The 15,915-nt window shown below is 44.8% G+C and overlaps 1 protein-coding gene across 1 annotated transcript in view; it reads right to left on the bottom strand.

Annotated features, from left to right (window-relative positions):
• Positions 1-635: 635 nt before the first annotated feature.
• RAD51B (RAD51 paralog B) overlaps positions 636-15,915 on the bottom strand; it is a 489,070-nt gene continuing 473,790 nt past the window's right edge. Inside the window, exons 9-10 of the mRNA XM_080914684.1 lie at positions 12,025-12,103; positions 636-1,760 (exon numbers count right to left, since the gene is read on the bottom strand). Of these exons, the coding sequence (XP_080770810.1) occupies positions 1,744-1,760; positions 12,025-12,103 (96 nt within the window). The 3' untranslated portion in view covers positions 636-1,743. The remainder of the gene's footprint in view (positions 1,761-12,024; positions 12,104-15,915) is intronic.

Below are 15,915 nucleotides of genomic sequence, written 5' to 3'. Positions count from 1 at the left end.
ATATTTATTATATATTATACATATAATGTTTTACAGATTTATTTATTTTATATATGTGAGTACACTGTCCCTCTCTTCAGACATACCAGAAGAAGACATCAGTTTCCATTATAGACTATTGTGAGCTACCATGTGGTTGCTGGGAATCAAACTCAGGACCTTTGGAAGAGCAGTCAGTGCTCTTAACTGCTGAGACATCTCTGCAGCCCCGCTTTATATTATTATATGCTCACCAATTGCTAACTTATTGGCAGAGGCAGTCTTTCACCGTCCTCACCTCAGTTTTTGCATAGCACTCTTTCGGGCAGCAGAAGGAGGCAGGAAAGCAGATTCAGTCCCTACTCTAGCTTCTATGACATTGAAAATCTCTGAACGGGGAGCAGGTACAAAGTGATTCTACAGTTTGGAGTCACTAACCACTTAGATGACAGACTGCCAGAGGCTGAAAAGTTTGCTGTTAAAAAGTTTAATAGTTGGGTACAGTGGTGTTTGCCTTTAATTCCAGTACTGAGGAAGTAGGGGTTCGGACAAGCCTGGTCTATACAGTGAGTTTCAGACCAGAGCTATATAGTGAGGCCATGTCTTAATACAAATAAAATAATTTTATATGTATTCTTTTTGTCCTCTTTCCTTCCTCTTCCTCTGTTTTTTTGTTCTTTTTGTATGTGCAATGTGCATATGTAGAGGTCAGAGGGCAACTTTGGGGAGCTGGCTCTTTCCTTCTGATATGTGGGTTCTGGGTATCAGATTCAGGTCATCAGGCTTAGTGGCCAGTATCCTTACCAGCTGAGCCACCCTGCCAGCCCTGGGAAGAGTCACACTTTGACTTTGAAGAGGCTGAAGCCCCCAAACATTGTACTGAACCAGCTCATTCTGATACTTCGGCTAGGAGCCTCAGGGCAGTGGGAACTGGTGGGCACGGCAACCAAGGGAAAGGACTGAATTACCCCATGGGTCACCAATTGATTTATTTGCTAATTGAGTGGTTCAGCTTTGGGTTTCAACTCTAAAGAAATCACTTCATCCTTTATTAAATACTGTAAGAATCACACTCTTTGTTCTGTAAAGCTATGCACAATATAACAGTGGAACGTGGATTTGTGCTTACAATAGTTACACCACTAATGACCTTCCAAACAACACTAATACCATCATGCTCTGCTTCTGAGTGAGGCCTGAGCCTGTCAGTGAGTTCTGAGGCCATCGACCTCCCTCTGACATGAGCGCAGACCCCCACATCCATGGCCGCCTTCAGTTTCCCCCATGGTTTCAATATTTCATTTGTGAATCAGTTACTCTTTGGAGACCCTGGTTCTTTGTACACCTATTCTTTTTATTTGCTGGACAATACTTTATTCGGAAATGTTCCCTTCTGTAATTACAAATCTTGTTAGTCCCCCTCCTCCTCTCCCTAGGGGGATTGTGGGCTTTAATTAATTAATGTGGCTAAACCGCTTTGAGGTGCGTAGTTGAAAGGTGCTGTGTAAGTGTGAATTATTATTATGGCTGCTGACATCCCACGGTGGTGGTGGCGGAGCCCCTAGCCTCCACATCTAGAGACTGGACAAAGGCTTCTTCATCTTCACCTTCCCTTCCGGGTCTGAAATCACTGTTACCATCTCAACAGCAATCAACCAATTAATCCTCATTATGTTGGCTTCCGTTTCCTTTTTCCAAGCTGCACGGTCCTGTTTCATTTCACAAATCACATTCCATCAGCACTAGACAAAGGTCACAGCATCCCTATGGCCTTTCTTGGCCTAAAAGGAAAAAGAAAGGAAAAAAAAAAGAAGAAGAAAAAGAAAGGGAAAGTTAAAAAGAAAATGTTGTCATGAAATGTACTAGCTTCCCACTAGTAACCTAAACAAAAGCTTTCCCTGCTGCAGCTGTCCCCTCCCACAGAGCCAACCTTTGCATGCCCCAGAGACATCCAGAAGTGGCCCAGTCAGGGTAAAGGTCCAGCAACTCTGGCTTTGACTGCCAAGAACCACATACAAAAGGGGAAGTCTATCTATACTAGGTAGAACAGGATCATCCAAAGACACAGGAGCCCCTCTTAGGTTTTGTTACTCCCAAGTTTCTCCTGAGAAAGCCAGAGCTGCCTTCTGTGGCCTTGGGAAACCCTCACAAAGGCCTGAGGGTGATTTAGATGTTTTAGGCTGCACCTAGCACACCACAGCCCTTAACAAATGCCCAGGACTCCACTATGACGATGGCCATTGAAAGCGGCTCTGTAGGGGAGACTTGGCCTCTCATAGGGATGCTGCTGACCAAAACCCTCCTTACAAGGTTGTGCCTCAGTCCCTTTGTTAGAGTGTTGGCGGGCAAGCCTCAGGGGGTCGTGTCTTCATCTGCCTCCATTTATCCTCCCTATTGAAGGGCTCCTTCAGGACATTGGTCAGTCTCTGTGGGAAATGATTTGAAGAGCAACAAAAGAATTTACGCCCTTTGGGGGGGGGCTTCAGAATTCAGTAAACATCTGGACGTGGAAGGCCAGGTTCTCAAGGACTCTAGCTGGGGAGGTGTCAGAAGAGAGAAAATGCTGTGTGCGCACACACCACTGCCAGAGCACTTAGTTCTCTGCTGGCAGTTGTTGTCCAGAGGCATGGATGCCTTAGAAGGTTGATGGAGGAGTTTTCAATAGTTCCCCTATTTGCCAGTGAGTGCAGTTCACTCTCTGTCGGTTTTGCATGGACTGTGAAAGAAAGTAAAGTTGCATAGCCTGTCCTGGTAGCTGCTCAGCATATCTATCACCCTTGCCGTTTGTAAAGCTCTTACTAGTCAAGGTAAGTTACTGGATTCTCAGGATGATCAGTTTTTAATTGATGAATAAAAGAAAGCAAAACAAAACAAAACAAAAAACAGGAAAAAAAAGAGAGAAGAGGAGGAGGAAGCGTGAAGCGATTTGCATTTCATCACATGGGTGAGAGTCAGGACCTGAACTCTTGACTCTCAATGTCTCTTTATTGTTGCGTTGATCCATTTAGAACGCATTAGTCAGCACGATTCAACATTTGTCACTAATCAGCCTCAGTGCTAGAACTAACCAGCGTTCCCCAGTGTGTCCAAATCTATCCTCAAACAGCAAAAGAAACCGACCCCTGTCAGGAGACAATGGGATGCAGGTTTTGTCAGTATTCACCAGCTGAATCCAGTTCAAGTCCCCTGCTCTCAGGCGCTTTGCTTAGTCATCCGAAACTGGAAAGAATCTCTCTCTTTATCCTTCTCAAACCCCACTGGTCAAACCTCTGCAACAAGTGTCAATGTGGTTTTGATTAAATTTATCTAACTACATCTTCTTTTGAGCTAAAAAGAAGGGTCTGTGCCCTCCTCCCCCATGTCCTCCGCATCTGGAGCACCTAGCTTTGAAAATGAGAGGCGTTCAACTAGCACACTCTGAACGGAACTAACCACCACACAGCTTAAATCAGATCGGAGAACGTCCTTTTGGAAGCGATTTTTGAAGAAAATCAACATCTGAATTGATTTAACATCTTTTGGTATTATTACTTGGGCATCTTAACAAATGCAAATTATTAACTGAGAGTGATTTCCTTATTCTAGGGGAGAAGCTCGCTGCCAGCCTAAATACAGTCCTTAGAATAAAGGTTTTTCTTCTATAGATGTCTTTCTAGTGATGTTTTGTTTGATGCTTAAAGAAAACAAAAGTGTAGGCAGGGGGAAAAATTGGGGGAAAAAGTGTTTAGTCAGTGACTTTGGACCCAAGTTCTTTCTCTAGTTTTTTCTATACTAGTTAAAACACATACTCAAGTTCCTGCTTAAAAACAGGCGGGTAGGGGGCAGGAGTTTTGGTAGAGTAACTGACTGTTGTGTCTTAGCCTGCTATAGTCTCTGAAACCAAAGAGAAAGAGACAGAGAACTTTTAATAATTCAGTCTTTAGGTTGCATTTCGAGGCTGTGAGAGCCCCAGGTCTCTGTAGCTGACCTCTGAAGAGGGTGTCCTGAAATCCCTTTCTGTCCTGGGATAGCCCTTGGGCACAGGACTACTCAGATTACTAACATTTTCAACTTTCTTTGTCAAGCACTTCATCTACAGCATCATCTAAGCAGAAATAACATGTGCAGCTTCTGGGTAATTGTCCTTCAAGGAGGAGGGATGTGTCCTCTCTCGTCTCACCATTTTATCCATCAAACACCAATCCTGCTGCCTGGTGGAGGACGTGATGCTCTGGGCTAAGACAACAATGGCTGTATCTGAGGTGTGGAGCGGTAAGCTGATAGACTAGGTCCCTGAACAAACATGCCAGCTTTAAGCTGCATTCCTCTGCAGTGCTGTGTGAGAAAGCAGGAGTCCTCAGAACTGTGCAGCACTGTTTAACCTAGGGGTTATACCCAGCAAAGTTACAACCCAACCCCATTTATCTCAGAATATCAAGATTTAAGATTTGAGACTGGCCTGCAGTTTGTCACCTGAGAGCTAAGTGACTACAGGACTTGCCATGGCAGGGGAGGGCCCAAAGGCATGAGATTCTTAAACCTCGAGTCCAGGCTGGATGCTTGGAAAGAGCACCAAGTCCACTCTGTGGAGGCTGTTAGGAAAAAGATGAAGGGGAGGGGTGGATATGCTCCACGGAGGTGTGGTGAGGCATGGGGGCAAGGGGGATGCCTCTGGGGGACCCATAATTGGGAATCCCTTCCCACTGAGGGACCAGCCACATGATGGTATAATATAGAATAGAGTTTATTCAGGGCGTGGGGGTAGTAGGGGCAGAGAGAGAGAGAGAGAGAGAGAGAGAGAGAGAGAGAGAGAGAGAGAGAGAGAGAAGAGAGAAGTAGAGAAGTAGAGAAGCAAAGGCCTGCCATGAGCACCTGGAGAAGGGGATGGGGAGAAATGAAGGAGGAGGGGCAAGGGGAGAGAGGGAGAGCAGAAACACAAGAGAGGAGGGGCAAGCAGCCCCCTTTATAGTGACAGGTCACTGGGGCGAAGCATACCTGGCTATTGCCAGGTAACTGTGGGGTGGGGTTTACAGAATCCCAACAGAGGCAGTGGATGTACTTCACCTGTTGGAACTGCTTCCTTACCTGATGAAGAAAGTGGTGAGCCAGACTACAAGGTTTTTGGAGGAAATGTATGTAGCTAACTTAAAGCAGGGAAGTAATTCTCAGCAGAAACTACCTCAGTAGACAACGGAAGCACCCACGTGCTGTGTAGATCTTCCATTCCAGAGGCAGAATGGACAGAAGAACAAATAGCCAGGAAAATCAGCAAAAGCCTCATTATATGCACTGCACAGAAACCGGTTTACTACCTTCGGTGGGAGGGAGAAGTGGGAAATCTCTTCAGAGGGGGAGTTCAAGTGGAGAGGAAACCCGCAGAGCCTCTGGAAGCCTCTGCATGTCTCAGTCTCGGCATTCTTAGAGAAGCCTCATGCCTGCCTACTGATCGATCTGTAAGGAGACGCATGGCTCTAAATAACCAAAATTTCAAAAATTGGGGAGGGAAATGGCTCAGTGGTTCAGTTACTGCTTTTGCAGGGGACCCAGATTCGACTCTCAGCACCCACATGGCCGCTCACAACCAGATGGAACTCCAGTTCCAGGTGATCTGATTCTCTTCTGGCTTCCTCAGGCACAGGGTACACATGTCGCACACAGACACACATGCACAGAAGATAGAAATAAATCTTTATAAAAATGTCCATAAACAGGAGAGTGGATAAGGCTACAGGAAGTGAAAGAACACAAAGTTATGTATGTTGATGTCAATATATCATGGAAACACGTTAAAGGACAAAAGAAAAGTTGTAAAATGTGCAGGAGAAACCATTTATGCAACTTCTAGAAAGTACTCCAGACGAAATCATTCCATGTGGCTTCACACCTCAAAAGAAAATGTGCAAGAACAGCAGGGAAGGAGCTACAACCCTGGACAGATTGACTCTGTGAACTGAGGTTGGCTTGGGGGCTAGCTTTAGAGACTTGAGCTTTGCTATGTTTTAGTCTCATAATTAAAAAAATAAAGAAATCAATAGGAATTTCAAAACTTAATTCTAGGTACTAGATATATGCAAAACCCATGTTTTATGACTTCTGCATGGTTCGGTATTTAAAAAATTGTTTTCAGGCTGGGGTTAAAGGTCAGGAGTAGAGCTGCATCAGTACTTGGCAGGCCAGGGACACAGTGACAGGCCAGCTCTGCCTTCTTCATGACCTCTGGGAGGAGAATTAGCTCTGCTGCACCAAACCCCAAGGCTCCTGGCCCAGTCTCCTACATGAATGTTGGGCTGTGCCAGGTGTGTGGGATGTGTCTGCTATGTAGAAATTTCTGCACTCGGATGAAAACACGCTGAAAAGTTTTGGTGTCACTTTGAGTCCAGGAGGCCAAAAAAGAAACATTTAGATAGACTACTGATTGTAAATGAAGGCTAATAAACCCACACGGCAGTATCTAGGGGAAGGAATTCTTCCATATTGTTTCCCAGGTGGCTTAGGACTAAGGAAATGGGGTTGGAGACTTTAACCCAAGTTTGTGACAAGCATTCAGAGCAGATTAATGTCTTTCCTCATAAGCTTCCAAAGGTGCTCAAACAAAGTATCTTTGATAGTAAAACTGCACAAGAAAGCAGAGACACTCAGCTGTCCAACTCTCAAAAGAAACAGCTGTTGACGCCTGTGTCCAGCTTCTCAGGAGCCATGTCCGGGTGGTCTGGTCTCCTCTCATGTGCCTCACCCCTACCTCCGCTCCATCAAACCTAAACTAGTACTGGACAGCACAGAGCCAAAGCCAACATGTCATGCTAGAGCCTGGTGTTGTAAAAACAATGGAAGACATACAAAATTCTGTCTCACTGGGCAATGAAACTGTCTTCCGTCCGGCTTAAAACAACTTGGCTTTCTGTTTCCCAACCACTCCTTGGATTCCTGAGGAAAGTTCGAGGCAAAGCAGTAAACAGCTAGCCTGTCATCCAGCCACCACTCACAGGGCCAGCTTCCTCCTTGGAAGGTCCTTCATCCAGTCATGGGCCCCAAGAAAACAGGACAGGCTCTAGGAGGGCCAGCTGGCCTCTTCCACCCTGCACCAACCCCTAGCATCAGTAACACACACGCTGCTTCCCATCTCTGCTCTCACCCCAGCTCTGTTCTTGGTAGTTTGTTTGGAGGTCACGGAGACCACAGGCATAAGTAGAGAGATAGATGTAGGTCAAATTGGAGTTCTCTGTGAATTCTCCTCATTTGTAGCCTGGTGCTCTGATGCCAACCTCATTAAAACCCATCCCCCAAATCAATGGCTTCCCTCCCACCCCCCACCTTCTCTACTCACTACTATCAGTCCTGGTACCTCTCTGCCTCACTAAGCCCTGTGCAAGCCTTTCCAATTGGTTGTACTGAGGCTTCCTGAGAGGGGGGAGAGGAAAATTAGATTCACTGTCTCTTTCCATTCCTAACATCCTTCCAGTTGTACAAAGAACCGAACTCTCCCTCTGACTCCACCTGGCCCCCTTGTTAGAGGCTAGGACCCTTAGATGCTGGTGGCCACTGGGAGCTTTGCTCCCTCTCCTTTGGCGCCTATTTCCAGGGCCTAGGGCCTAGCGAGGAGGCAGAATCCCAGACAAATGCTGGGCAGACAAAGAAGATGCAAGCAGGATGGTATTACCATGTTAATGGCTTCAGTCCAGCAGCCCCTGAAGATGCCTGGGAGGGTGGTTTTTTTTTTTTTTTCTTTTTCTTTTACTTTTTCTTTTCTTTCTTTTGGCCAAAGGAGAATAGTTCCGCTTTCTATTTTACTACAACAATAGCAGGGACTGGCTCCTTCAAGTGTTTCAAAAAGCAGCTTGAGAAATCTCTAACCAGCCCCTTGGTCTTTCCAGCCTGCCCTTTCATTGTCTCTCCCAAGCCAGTGAACAAAGAGGAGGGCCAGTGTCAGGCCCCCAGTTGCTGCCTGCTCTCGGCATCCTAATCCTTGAGAACTCGTGAGGGGAATAGCCTGTGGAGCTGGTCAATCACGGCTTGCCTTCACCTTTCATTCTCTCCCTCTCTGTGCACAGAGAGCTTCAGGTATTAGGAATCTTTGGGGTTTGCAGAGGGATAAAAGGCACCGAGGGACCATTCCCACGGTCACTCACAGCCCCACCCCCAGAGCAGCCAGCGTGAGCTAACTGTGCTTTCCCACCACTCCAGCCTGGCTCTCTCTCTCAGACTGACAGGAAGCTACAATGGCACCTGCCATTCTCTTAGTGGTAGCCTAGGACCTGGCCCAGCTTCCTAGCTAACCCTCCCACCACCCTCCTCTGTGTCCTGCAGGCATGAACTGCAGGTTCACGACCTTCACACTCCCTTTGGCTTGTCTAGCCAGAGCAGCCCCTCCCACCAAAAAAGCTTTGTGGCTGCAACTGCAGGCACCTCTCCAGGTTTTATACAGGAATCAAGGAGTCTCTGCTTTAAACCTGGGACTACTACGCAGGTCTTTCGGCATGCTTGTCTGCTAAGACTGGAGTGAGAGTAACCTTGTGTGTTTCAGCCTGTGGTCACCTCAAGGGAACAACTGTACTGAGAGGAGAGACAGAGGTATGTGGGCTTCTAGGAGAAGCGGGTGCATGGAAGTCTAGAGGTTTTAAGAGATGGCTCAGGCTGTCTATGTAGTCCAAGCCACATACACAACTCACCATGTACATATATATACACATACAGACTGGATATCGCATGAAAGGTCCCAGGGCATGTGATGTAACCTGATAATTTCCTGTTCTCCTTCTTCACCTCTCCCCCCACCTTCCTTTCTTGCTCCGTGCTGGTTCTTAGGCACCAGTCTCATTACTGCCTGACAACAGATTACTGTACAGTTCTTAAAAGCTGAGGCCCCAGAGATTTTCCGCAAAATTACAGCAAAGCTGGAACTGAAAATCAAGCACTTTCTTTGATAAAAACGAGGCTTAGATTTTCTGGGGAGAACAACTCCTGCCCCCCGCCACCCACCAGAAGAGTCAGGAGCACATGGCAAGAGAGCAGGGCCTGTGAGGTTGTGACAGGGGACAGGGTTCCCTCAAAGAGTGCTTCTGGGGAAACAGCCTCAAAAGCAGCCAGTGAGGTTTGGAGCCCCTCCCCCGAGAACATTTTTATTGGCTGGGGACTCTGCATCCTGACATTTTTCTTGAGTTCTTTTCTTTCCTGGACACATTGATTCAGGTCCATCCCCTTCAGTAACATACTTTCTTTGCTGGTTTCCACTTTCTTCTGTAGCTATATTTATTATCACTATTAATTATTACTATCATTAGTGTGTACATGCATGTATATGCCCATGTACATCCATGACATATCATGCATGTGGAAGTCAGAGGACTTTTGAGACTTGTTCTTCCACCTTCTGTTTTTTTTTTTTTTTTTTTTTATTGTCCTTTTCCTTTTTTAGATTCTATTTATGTATAAGAACATGTTGCCTGCATATATGCATGTATACCACATGTATTCCTGGTATCCACAAAGGCCAGAAGAGGCATCAAATTCCTTGGAATTGGAGTCACAGATGGTTGTGAGTTGCCAGTGTGTGTTGGACATCACACTTGGGTCCTCTGCACGAGAAGCAGTCACTTCTAATGGGCTAGCCTCTCCACCTTGTGTCTCTTGTTATTTCTGCCATGCAGATATAGTCCAGGCTAGCCCAGCTTCAGGGTTAGCTTCCTATATTTATTTGCCTCTCATCTATTCACTGGATTGCTGTGATTGCAGATGTGTGCACTGTATCTGGTTTTGTTTTGTTTTTCCTTTTCTTTTAAATGGAGGTTCTGGGAATTAAATTCCCGAAGTTTGTTGGGCTTGTGAGGCCCTTTTGGCTTTTGACCTTCACTCATCAACTGTATATCCAGTTTCTATTCTTCGGTAAATAATTCCCTCTTCTCATCTAAATCATGACCTTGGGAATGAACTGGAGGGAGGCAACAGTGAATCTGGTCGCTGCCAACACCCCTGACTGATGTTCTCCACTTTCAAAAAGCTTAGAAATGCTTCATGGGGAGGCTCTCAGGACAAGCTCTCAGGCGGAGCAGATTCTTTTCTTCCTGACTTTAGCTTGCAGTCTTCCTTTAGACAGTCTGAAATCTTCAACTAAATTTTCTATTTACTAGGCTACTAATCTTTTAAGACAGCTTCTAAAAATGAGGCACTCAAAACCCACCCCGTGCACTGGGTAAATATGAACCCAGCTTTCTGTCTGCTTATTAGTGATACGCCCTTATGGAGTATGTAACAAAGGGGCCTGCTGTTTGCTTTGCTTAATCTGGTCTTAAAATCTCTGCCTCTTTGTCAGAAAACAATATTTGCAATTGTAAAAAGAAATATTTGCCAAGGAACTTGGATAGCATAAGTCAGAGGGTAAGAGCCAAAGGTCAGCGGTTCTTACCCCAAATTTTTGTAGACCTGAGAGTCTCCCGCTGTGGAGCTCAGCTGCACCAAACAAATACACTGCTTTAGAGTCCATTAAGAAGCAGACATTTTGTAGGGGGAAGGAAAGGGTTGGCTACAGCCCATCCCTCATCCTGAAGCATGATCACTCCATCCGGCTCTGCTGCAATGCAGAAGACTCCTTCAGGACACAGAGGCAACTGCCCTGTTCTACAAACTTGGGGAAAAACTTGAGTTCATTAAACCCTGCAGGGCAGACCTTCCTCCCATGCAAAGCAATGGCAAAAGGCTCTTTATGGTTCAGGGCAGATGTTCATCTATGAATCCCTGTGGGTGGGGTTGCTGGCCTGACAGTGGGGGACAAATGTGACTCCCAAACACTTCTTAATTTATAGAGCAGTTTTAGACAGTTTACTCGAGAGGCGAATCATCTATGTCTTGAATTTACTTTTGTAAGTAAACGATTTTCTGGAAAGACATGGCAACGTCAAGAGCCTCTGCTAATCAGAGTACGAGCGAGCAACCTGGATTGAAGGACTGCTTATCAGTGCGTCCAGGGTTTTTGTCTAGTGGAGCTCTGCAGCTCTGCTTTGAGCAAGAACCTGGCTCCTTTCAAACCTAAGGACCGTGATATCATAGAGTACAAGGTAGAAGTATCTTTGGGACTTCAGCACAGGAAAGTGGTGGTCCAGGGATCCCACACAGCCCTGTAGGTTGTGGGCTTAGAGGGAGATCTTTGCCACACTAAAATTGATAACTTTGCACAGTTCACACCATAGGATCTGTAAAGGAGATGGTGGAACAAGTTCTCACCATCAAAAGTATTCCAGATATACTAAGACAAATACTTGCTTTATAGGAGACAGTCATTTAAAACCAAATTTAAGTAATTTAAAACCCCATCCTGGGGTTGAGGAGCCAACTCAGCAGGTAGAGCACTTGCTGGGAAAGTGTAGAGACAAAGAGTGCAGAACCTAGAACCCCTGTGGCAAGAGAACCCCAGACTCCCGGTGGAAAAAGAAACCTAGACCCAATGTGGAAAGCTGGTGGTGTGACAGTCCTCTGGCAATCTCAACAGATAGGAGATTTCCTGAGGCAAGCCAGCTAGCCACACTAGCCAAAAGGGACAAGTCCAAGTTCAGCAAGGGATTCAGCCTCAAAAGGAAGGCAGGGAGGAAGAGAAGAAGACACCTGTTAACCTCAGGTTTCAATTTGTACAGGCACTTGACAGTGTATAGAAAACACACACACACAAGCAAAAACTTTTTATAAATTTTATGGTCATACTTCATATTAGTTTGCAGAATCTCTCAATGATCTTTCTCTTTTTTTCTATTGTTGTCCCATTTGGAAGGTTTTTTGGTTGTTTTTCTTCTTTTGCTTGTTATAATGCAATACTGTAAATGAATGCTCTACGCTGAGCAACATCTCCAGCCCTTTCTCTCTTACTATATCCTGTAGCCCTTCCTCCTTCCTGGCAAATTCTTGTTACAATTGCCAAATCTTTTAAACTTAGTGGGGTAGAATAAATATCATCTGCTAACTGGCCTGAGCTTTGAGTTGCCCTGAACTAGCATCTAAAAGGAGCCAGGTGCATTTGCCATTGGCAGTGGGCAGCCCTGACAGGAACATGGTTACAGAAAAGGTTTAACTGAAGGGCCTCACCTTGAAGAACCAGGCCTTCCGCCTTGATGGCGTAGACAAAGGAGGTAAATGGAGCCAGAGGGGACTTGGCAATGAGAATCTGTAGAGAGAGCATATTTTCCAGAGTTAAACAAACCTTCACAAGCCTCTATTCACTCCCTTTCTACTTGGACAAGACTATCATGCATCAAACTTATTATTAAAAAATGTTTTAGAAAGCCAGGCAATGGCGCTACACACCTTTGATCCCAGCTCTCGGGAAGCAGAGACAGGCAGATCTCTATGAGTTCACTGGGGGAAACAACAGTAAGCTGCTCACTAGCCCCAACTCCTTACTGAGTGGACTTCTGCCTTTTATCACGTGAGTGATGGTATTTTCTCTAGTTGAAGGCAGGGTACATTTTTGTTGGCCCTTGACTGTGGGTTTGGCTACATGGTTTCTTTTCTTATGCCAGTTCTCAGTCTAGGCTCAAGCACTTCATTCTGTTCTCTTACTCTCCTGCCATAGCTAGAGGAAAACGGATTCAAACTAGTCAGGAGAGTCAGAGGTGTCTGGGACAGAGCTGGCCACTCAGGCGGAGCTGCTTCGGGAGACCCTTACTCGTGAGAGGCCAATATTGCCGCATGCCCCTGAATGCTTGATGGTGTTGTCAGGAAGCATTCTTGCACACAGGTGACCCACATGCCAGCAAAAATAAAATGTTTAGAGGGTTTGGAACAATGACATTCTCCTAAGACAAATGTCTCCTGTAAAGAAGGTAATTATTTGGTAAAAATGACTTATGTAGAATCATTTTGCAGACTCTGTATGCATGCATGCATATGTGTGTGTGTGTGTGTGCTTATCAATAGGTATGTGAACAGGTTATCTGAAACACATAATAATCAGCATGTATTTATTTAGGATAAAATAAAAGTTCCAGACTTTGATCCTCAAGACCCAGATTGTAAGTGGAAAGGAAGAAAACAACTTTTATAAGTTACTGCTGACCTCTACATGCATGTCCTGGCATGTACATGCATACAGACACAAACACACACACACACACATCACACACACACACACACATCACACACACACACACATACACACACACACTCACACACTCACACACACACACATCACACACACACACACACACACACACACACACACACACCACTACCTACATGCAAAAAATAAAGTTTCACTAAAAAGCCTAGAAAATAACTGGTGGATTATTTTATTATAATATTTCTACTCAGCTGACACAATACATGTCCTGTTTTATAAGTAAAAATGTCTGCCATAAGTGACAGTTTGTTTGCTGCAGAATCACCTTGGTAGTCAATGAAGCAAAGAAAAACAAAAGAGTACAGACCATAACAAAAAAAACCTTACAGGCATATCTCAATTCAGTATGGACTGAGAATCTATTACACTGTAAGATGACAGGGTTTGAATCCTAACCTTCAGCGAGTGAGCGAGGCACCTGGGCAGAGTCCGCCTGCGTCTCTCATTAGGTTATTCCCCTTTTTGCTTTCTAGTAAATGACTTGCAAATGCCTACATTTCTTTGCCATTTTTGCAAATGTGGCCATGTGTGCAAGCTTTGATTAACAGAACACAAATAGAAATAACAGGTTAAACTTGGGCTTATGTTTTCATAAGAAATCTTCCTGTCCTCCTTCCCAAGAGCAGGCTCATGATCCAAGCACACAGATGCTGCTGAAGGCATGCATGAGAAGGGTGGTCTGAGAGCATCAGTGCCTCCCACCAGGTCACCTGGCCTCTTAGGACAGAACTACCTGTCTCAGCTTCTGTGTTTCAAATGCATTTGCTATGATAGTAGCTCGGGTGACTCTGGATAGCCTGAAGGTTTTGGGTCTTCATTTTTATCATATATTAACTAAAGATTAATATATGTCTAAATTACAACAAAAATTAGATTAAGAAGAAAAATGCTTGTCATGGTGTCCAACACATGCTAAGTACAAAATAAGTAAGGGGGACTCAGCCCATCCTTACACATGCTTCCCAAACACCCTCTTACCACCAAGAAACAATACACTTTACTTTTGCCAGAAGGGAGTCTCTAATTGAATCTTGATCATTTTTATAGCTGCTCTAAAGTTACCTGATGCACCAGCTCATTATTCTTAGGGACATGTAGATTCCTATTTGGTAGGTTTTGAAAGGAGCCTGAGAAGTCTAGATGTGTTTCTCACAGGCTTCCATTAATCATGCATGAGAGGCTGGACTCTGAAGAGTCTGGAATGGGAAAGCAGGAGACAAGAGGCCTGGAGACAGTCAGGAGCTACTGCGGTAAATCTAGGATGAGACCAAAATGGACCTACACCAAAAGTAAAGAAAATAAATAACCCCCCAAATCTAGGATCTTTTTTTTTATTTGTTTGTATGATTTGTTTTGTTTTTGAGCCAGGGTTTCTTGGTGTAGTCCTGGTTGTCCTAGAACTTGATCTGTAGACCAGGCTGGTCTCAAACTCAGAGATACACCTGTCTCGGCCTCCCAAGTGTTCAGATTAAAGATGTTTGCTATCACACCTGGCAAATCTAGGATCTTTATTGTTTGTGTGTAGCAATAAGAAGCAAAGGCCAAAGAATATGATCAAATATCAATGCACGAGGTATCACATTTTGAATGTTATATTATTATTTTTATAGACTACAGAAGTTGAGAACTAGAAAAAGATAATGTTCTAATACTTGATGAAACAGAGCTGTCTGACTCCTGGTGCCATGTTTGCCACCCCATGCACAAGGTCCTGAGCCTGAGCCAAGAGACTCTGCATCTAGGAGGACTTCATTGAAGGTAGTCACAGGGTTTGGACAGACTACTGATTAAGATGCTCTGTCTTGGAGCAGAGTCTGTGTGCAGATAGAGAGAAGCAGTGAGATAAGCAGGTCAGATGGAGTCCATTTCCTTTTGGGGAGGTGGAGACCTTCCAGACTGCGAGACGAGAGGGGTAGCTGCAACATGAAATATCTAATTGAAGCAAAAAATATGATCAACCTCCTTGATATCCTACTGGATAAAGTGAGGACAAGGAAGGCTAGATACTGTTGGCATTAAGTGGGTTTGTGAGTGACCAAATGGTCCTTAGTGATCTATGAGAGGTAGCAACCTTGAGCAGGTGCCCCCGAATCTAACCTTGCCCTTGCACGTTCAGCATTTTTACCCAGGTAAGTAAGGGTGTTGCTGTATTCAGCCATACCCTATAACAATCACGAAACCCAACAGGGAAGAAAGTGATGAAAAATCCCTCTGTCCCAACGCACCTTACAAAAGGAGGCAAGGGGTAATAATGAATGGCTCTGGTGTGCTGGGCAGTTGTGTGTTCTCTGAAGGGGAGCAGAGAAGAGCATAGATCAGGGATTGTGACTGATTAGGAAAGTGCTTGGCTTCAAATAGAGGGGTGGAGGTCACTGAAAAGGGCTGAGGATTATATAACTAACACACCCAAAGGGATGCTGACTTGAGGAGGTAACAGAAGACAAATATAGGGACTAGACAGATGGCTCAATAGTTAAGAGCACTGACTGCTCTTCCAGAAGTCCTGAGTTCAATTCCCAGCAACCACACGGTGGCTCACAACCATCTGTAATGGGATCTAATGCCCTCCTCTGGTGTTTTTGAAGACAGTTGTAGTGTGCTCACATACATTAAATAAATAAAATACTTCTTAGAAGAAAGAGGAGGAGAAGACAAAAAGTTTACACATTAATACATTAACCAGGCAGCTGTGATAATCAAATGAATCTCAATTTGGTTAAAATGTTGAGACAAATCCTGCTTATTTTAGCAAAAGGTCAAAGGTTTATACATTAAGAGGTAACCAGAAAATCCTACATATCTTGCAGAGTACCATTTCATTGAAATAAATGGAAGGCCTTCTCTTTGGGGACAGAGTA

Source organism: Micromys minutus (genome assembly GCF_963924665.1).
Source record: "Micromys minutus genome assembly, chromosome: 1".
In the NCBI taxonomy this organism is placed as follows: domain Eukaryota; kingdom Metazoa; phylum Chordata; class Mammalia; order Rodentia; family Muridae; genus Micromys; species Micromys minutus.
Note: the sequence above shows the minus strand (reverse complement) of the source record. Positions and strands in the feature narration are given on the sequence as shown.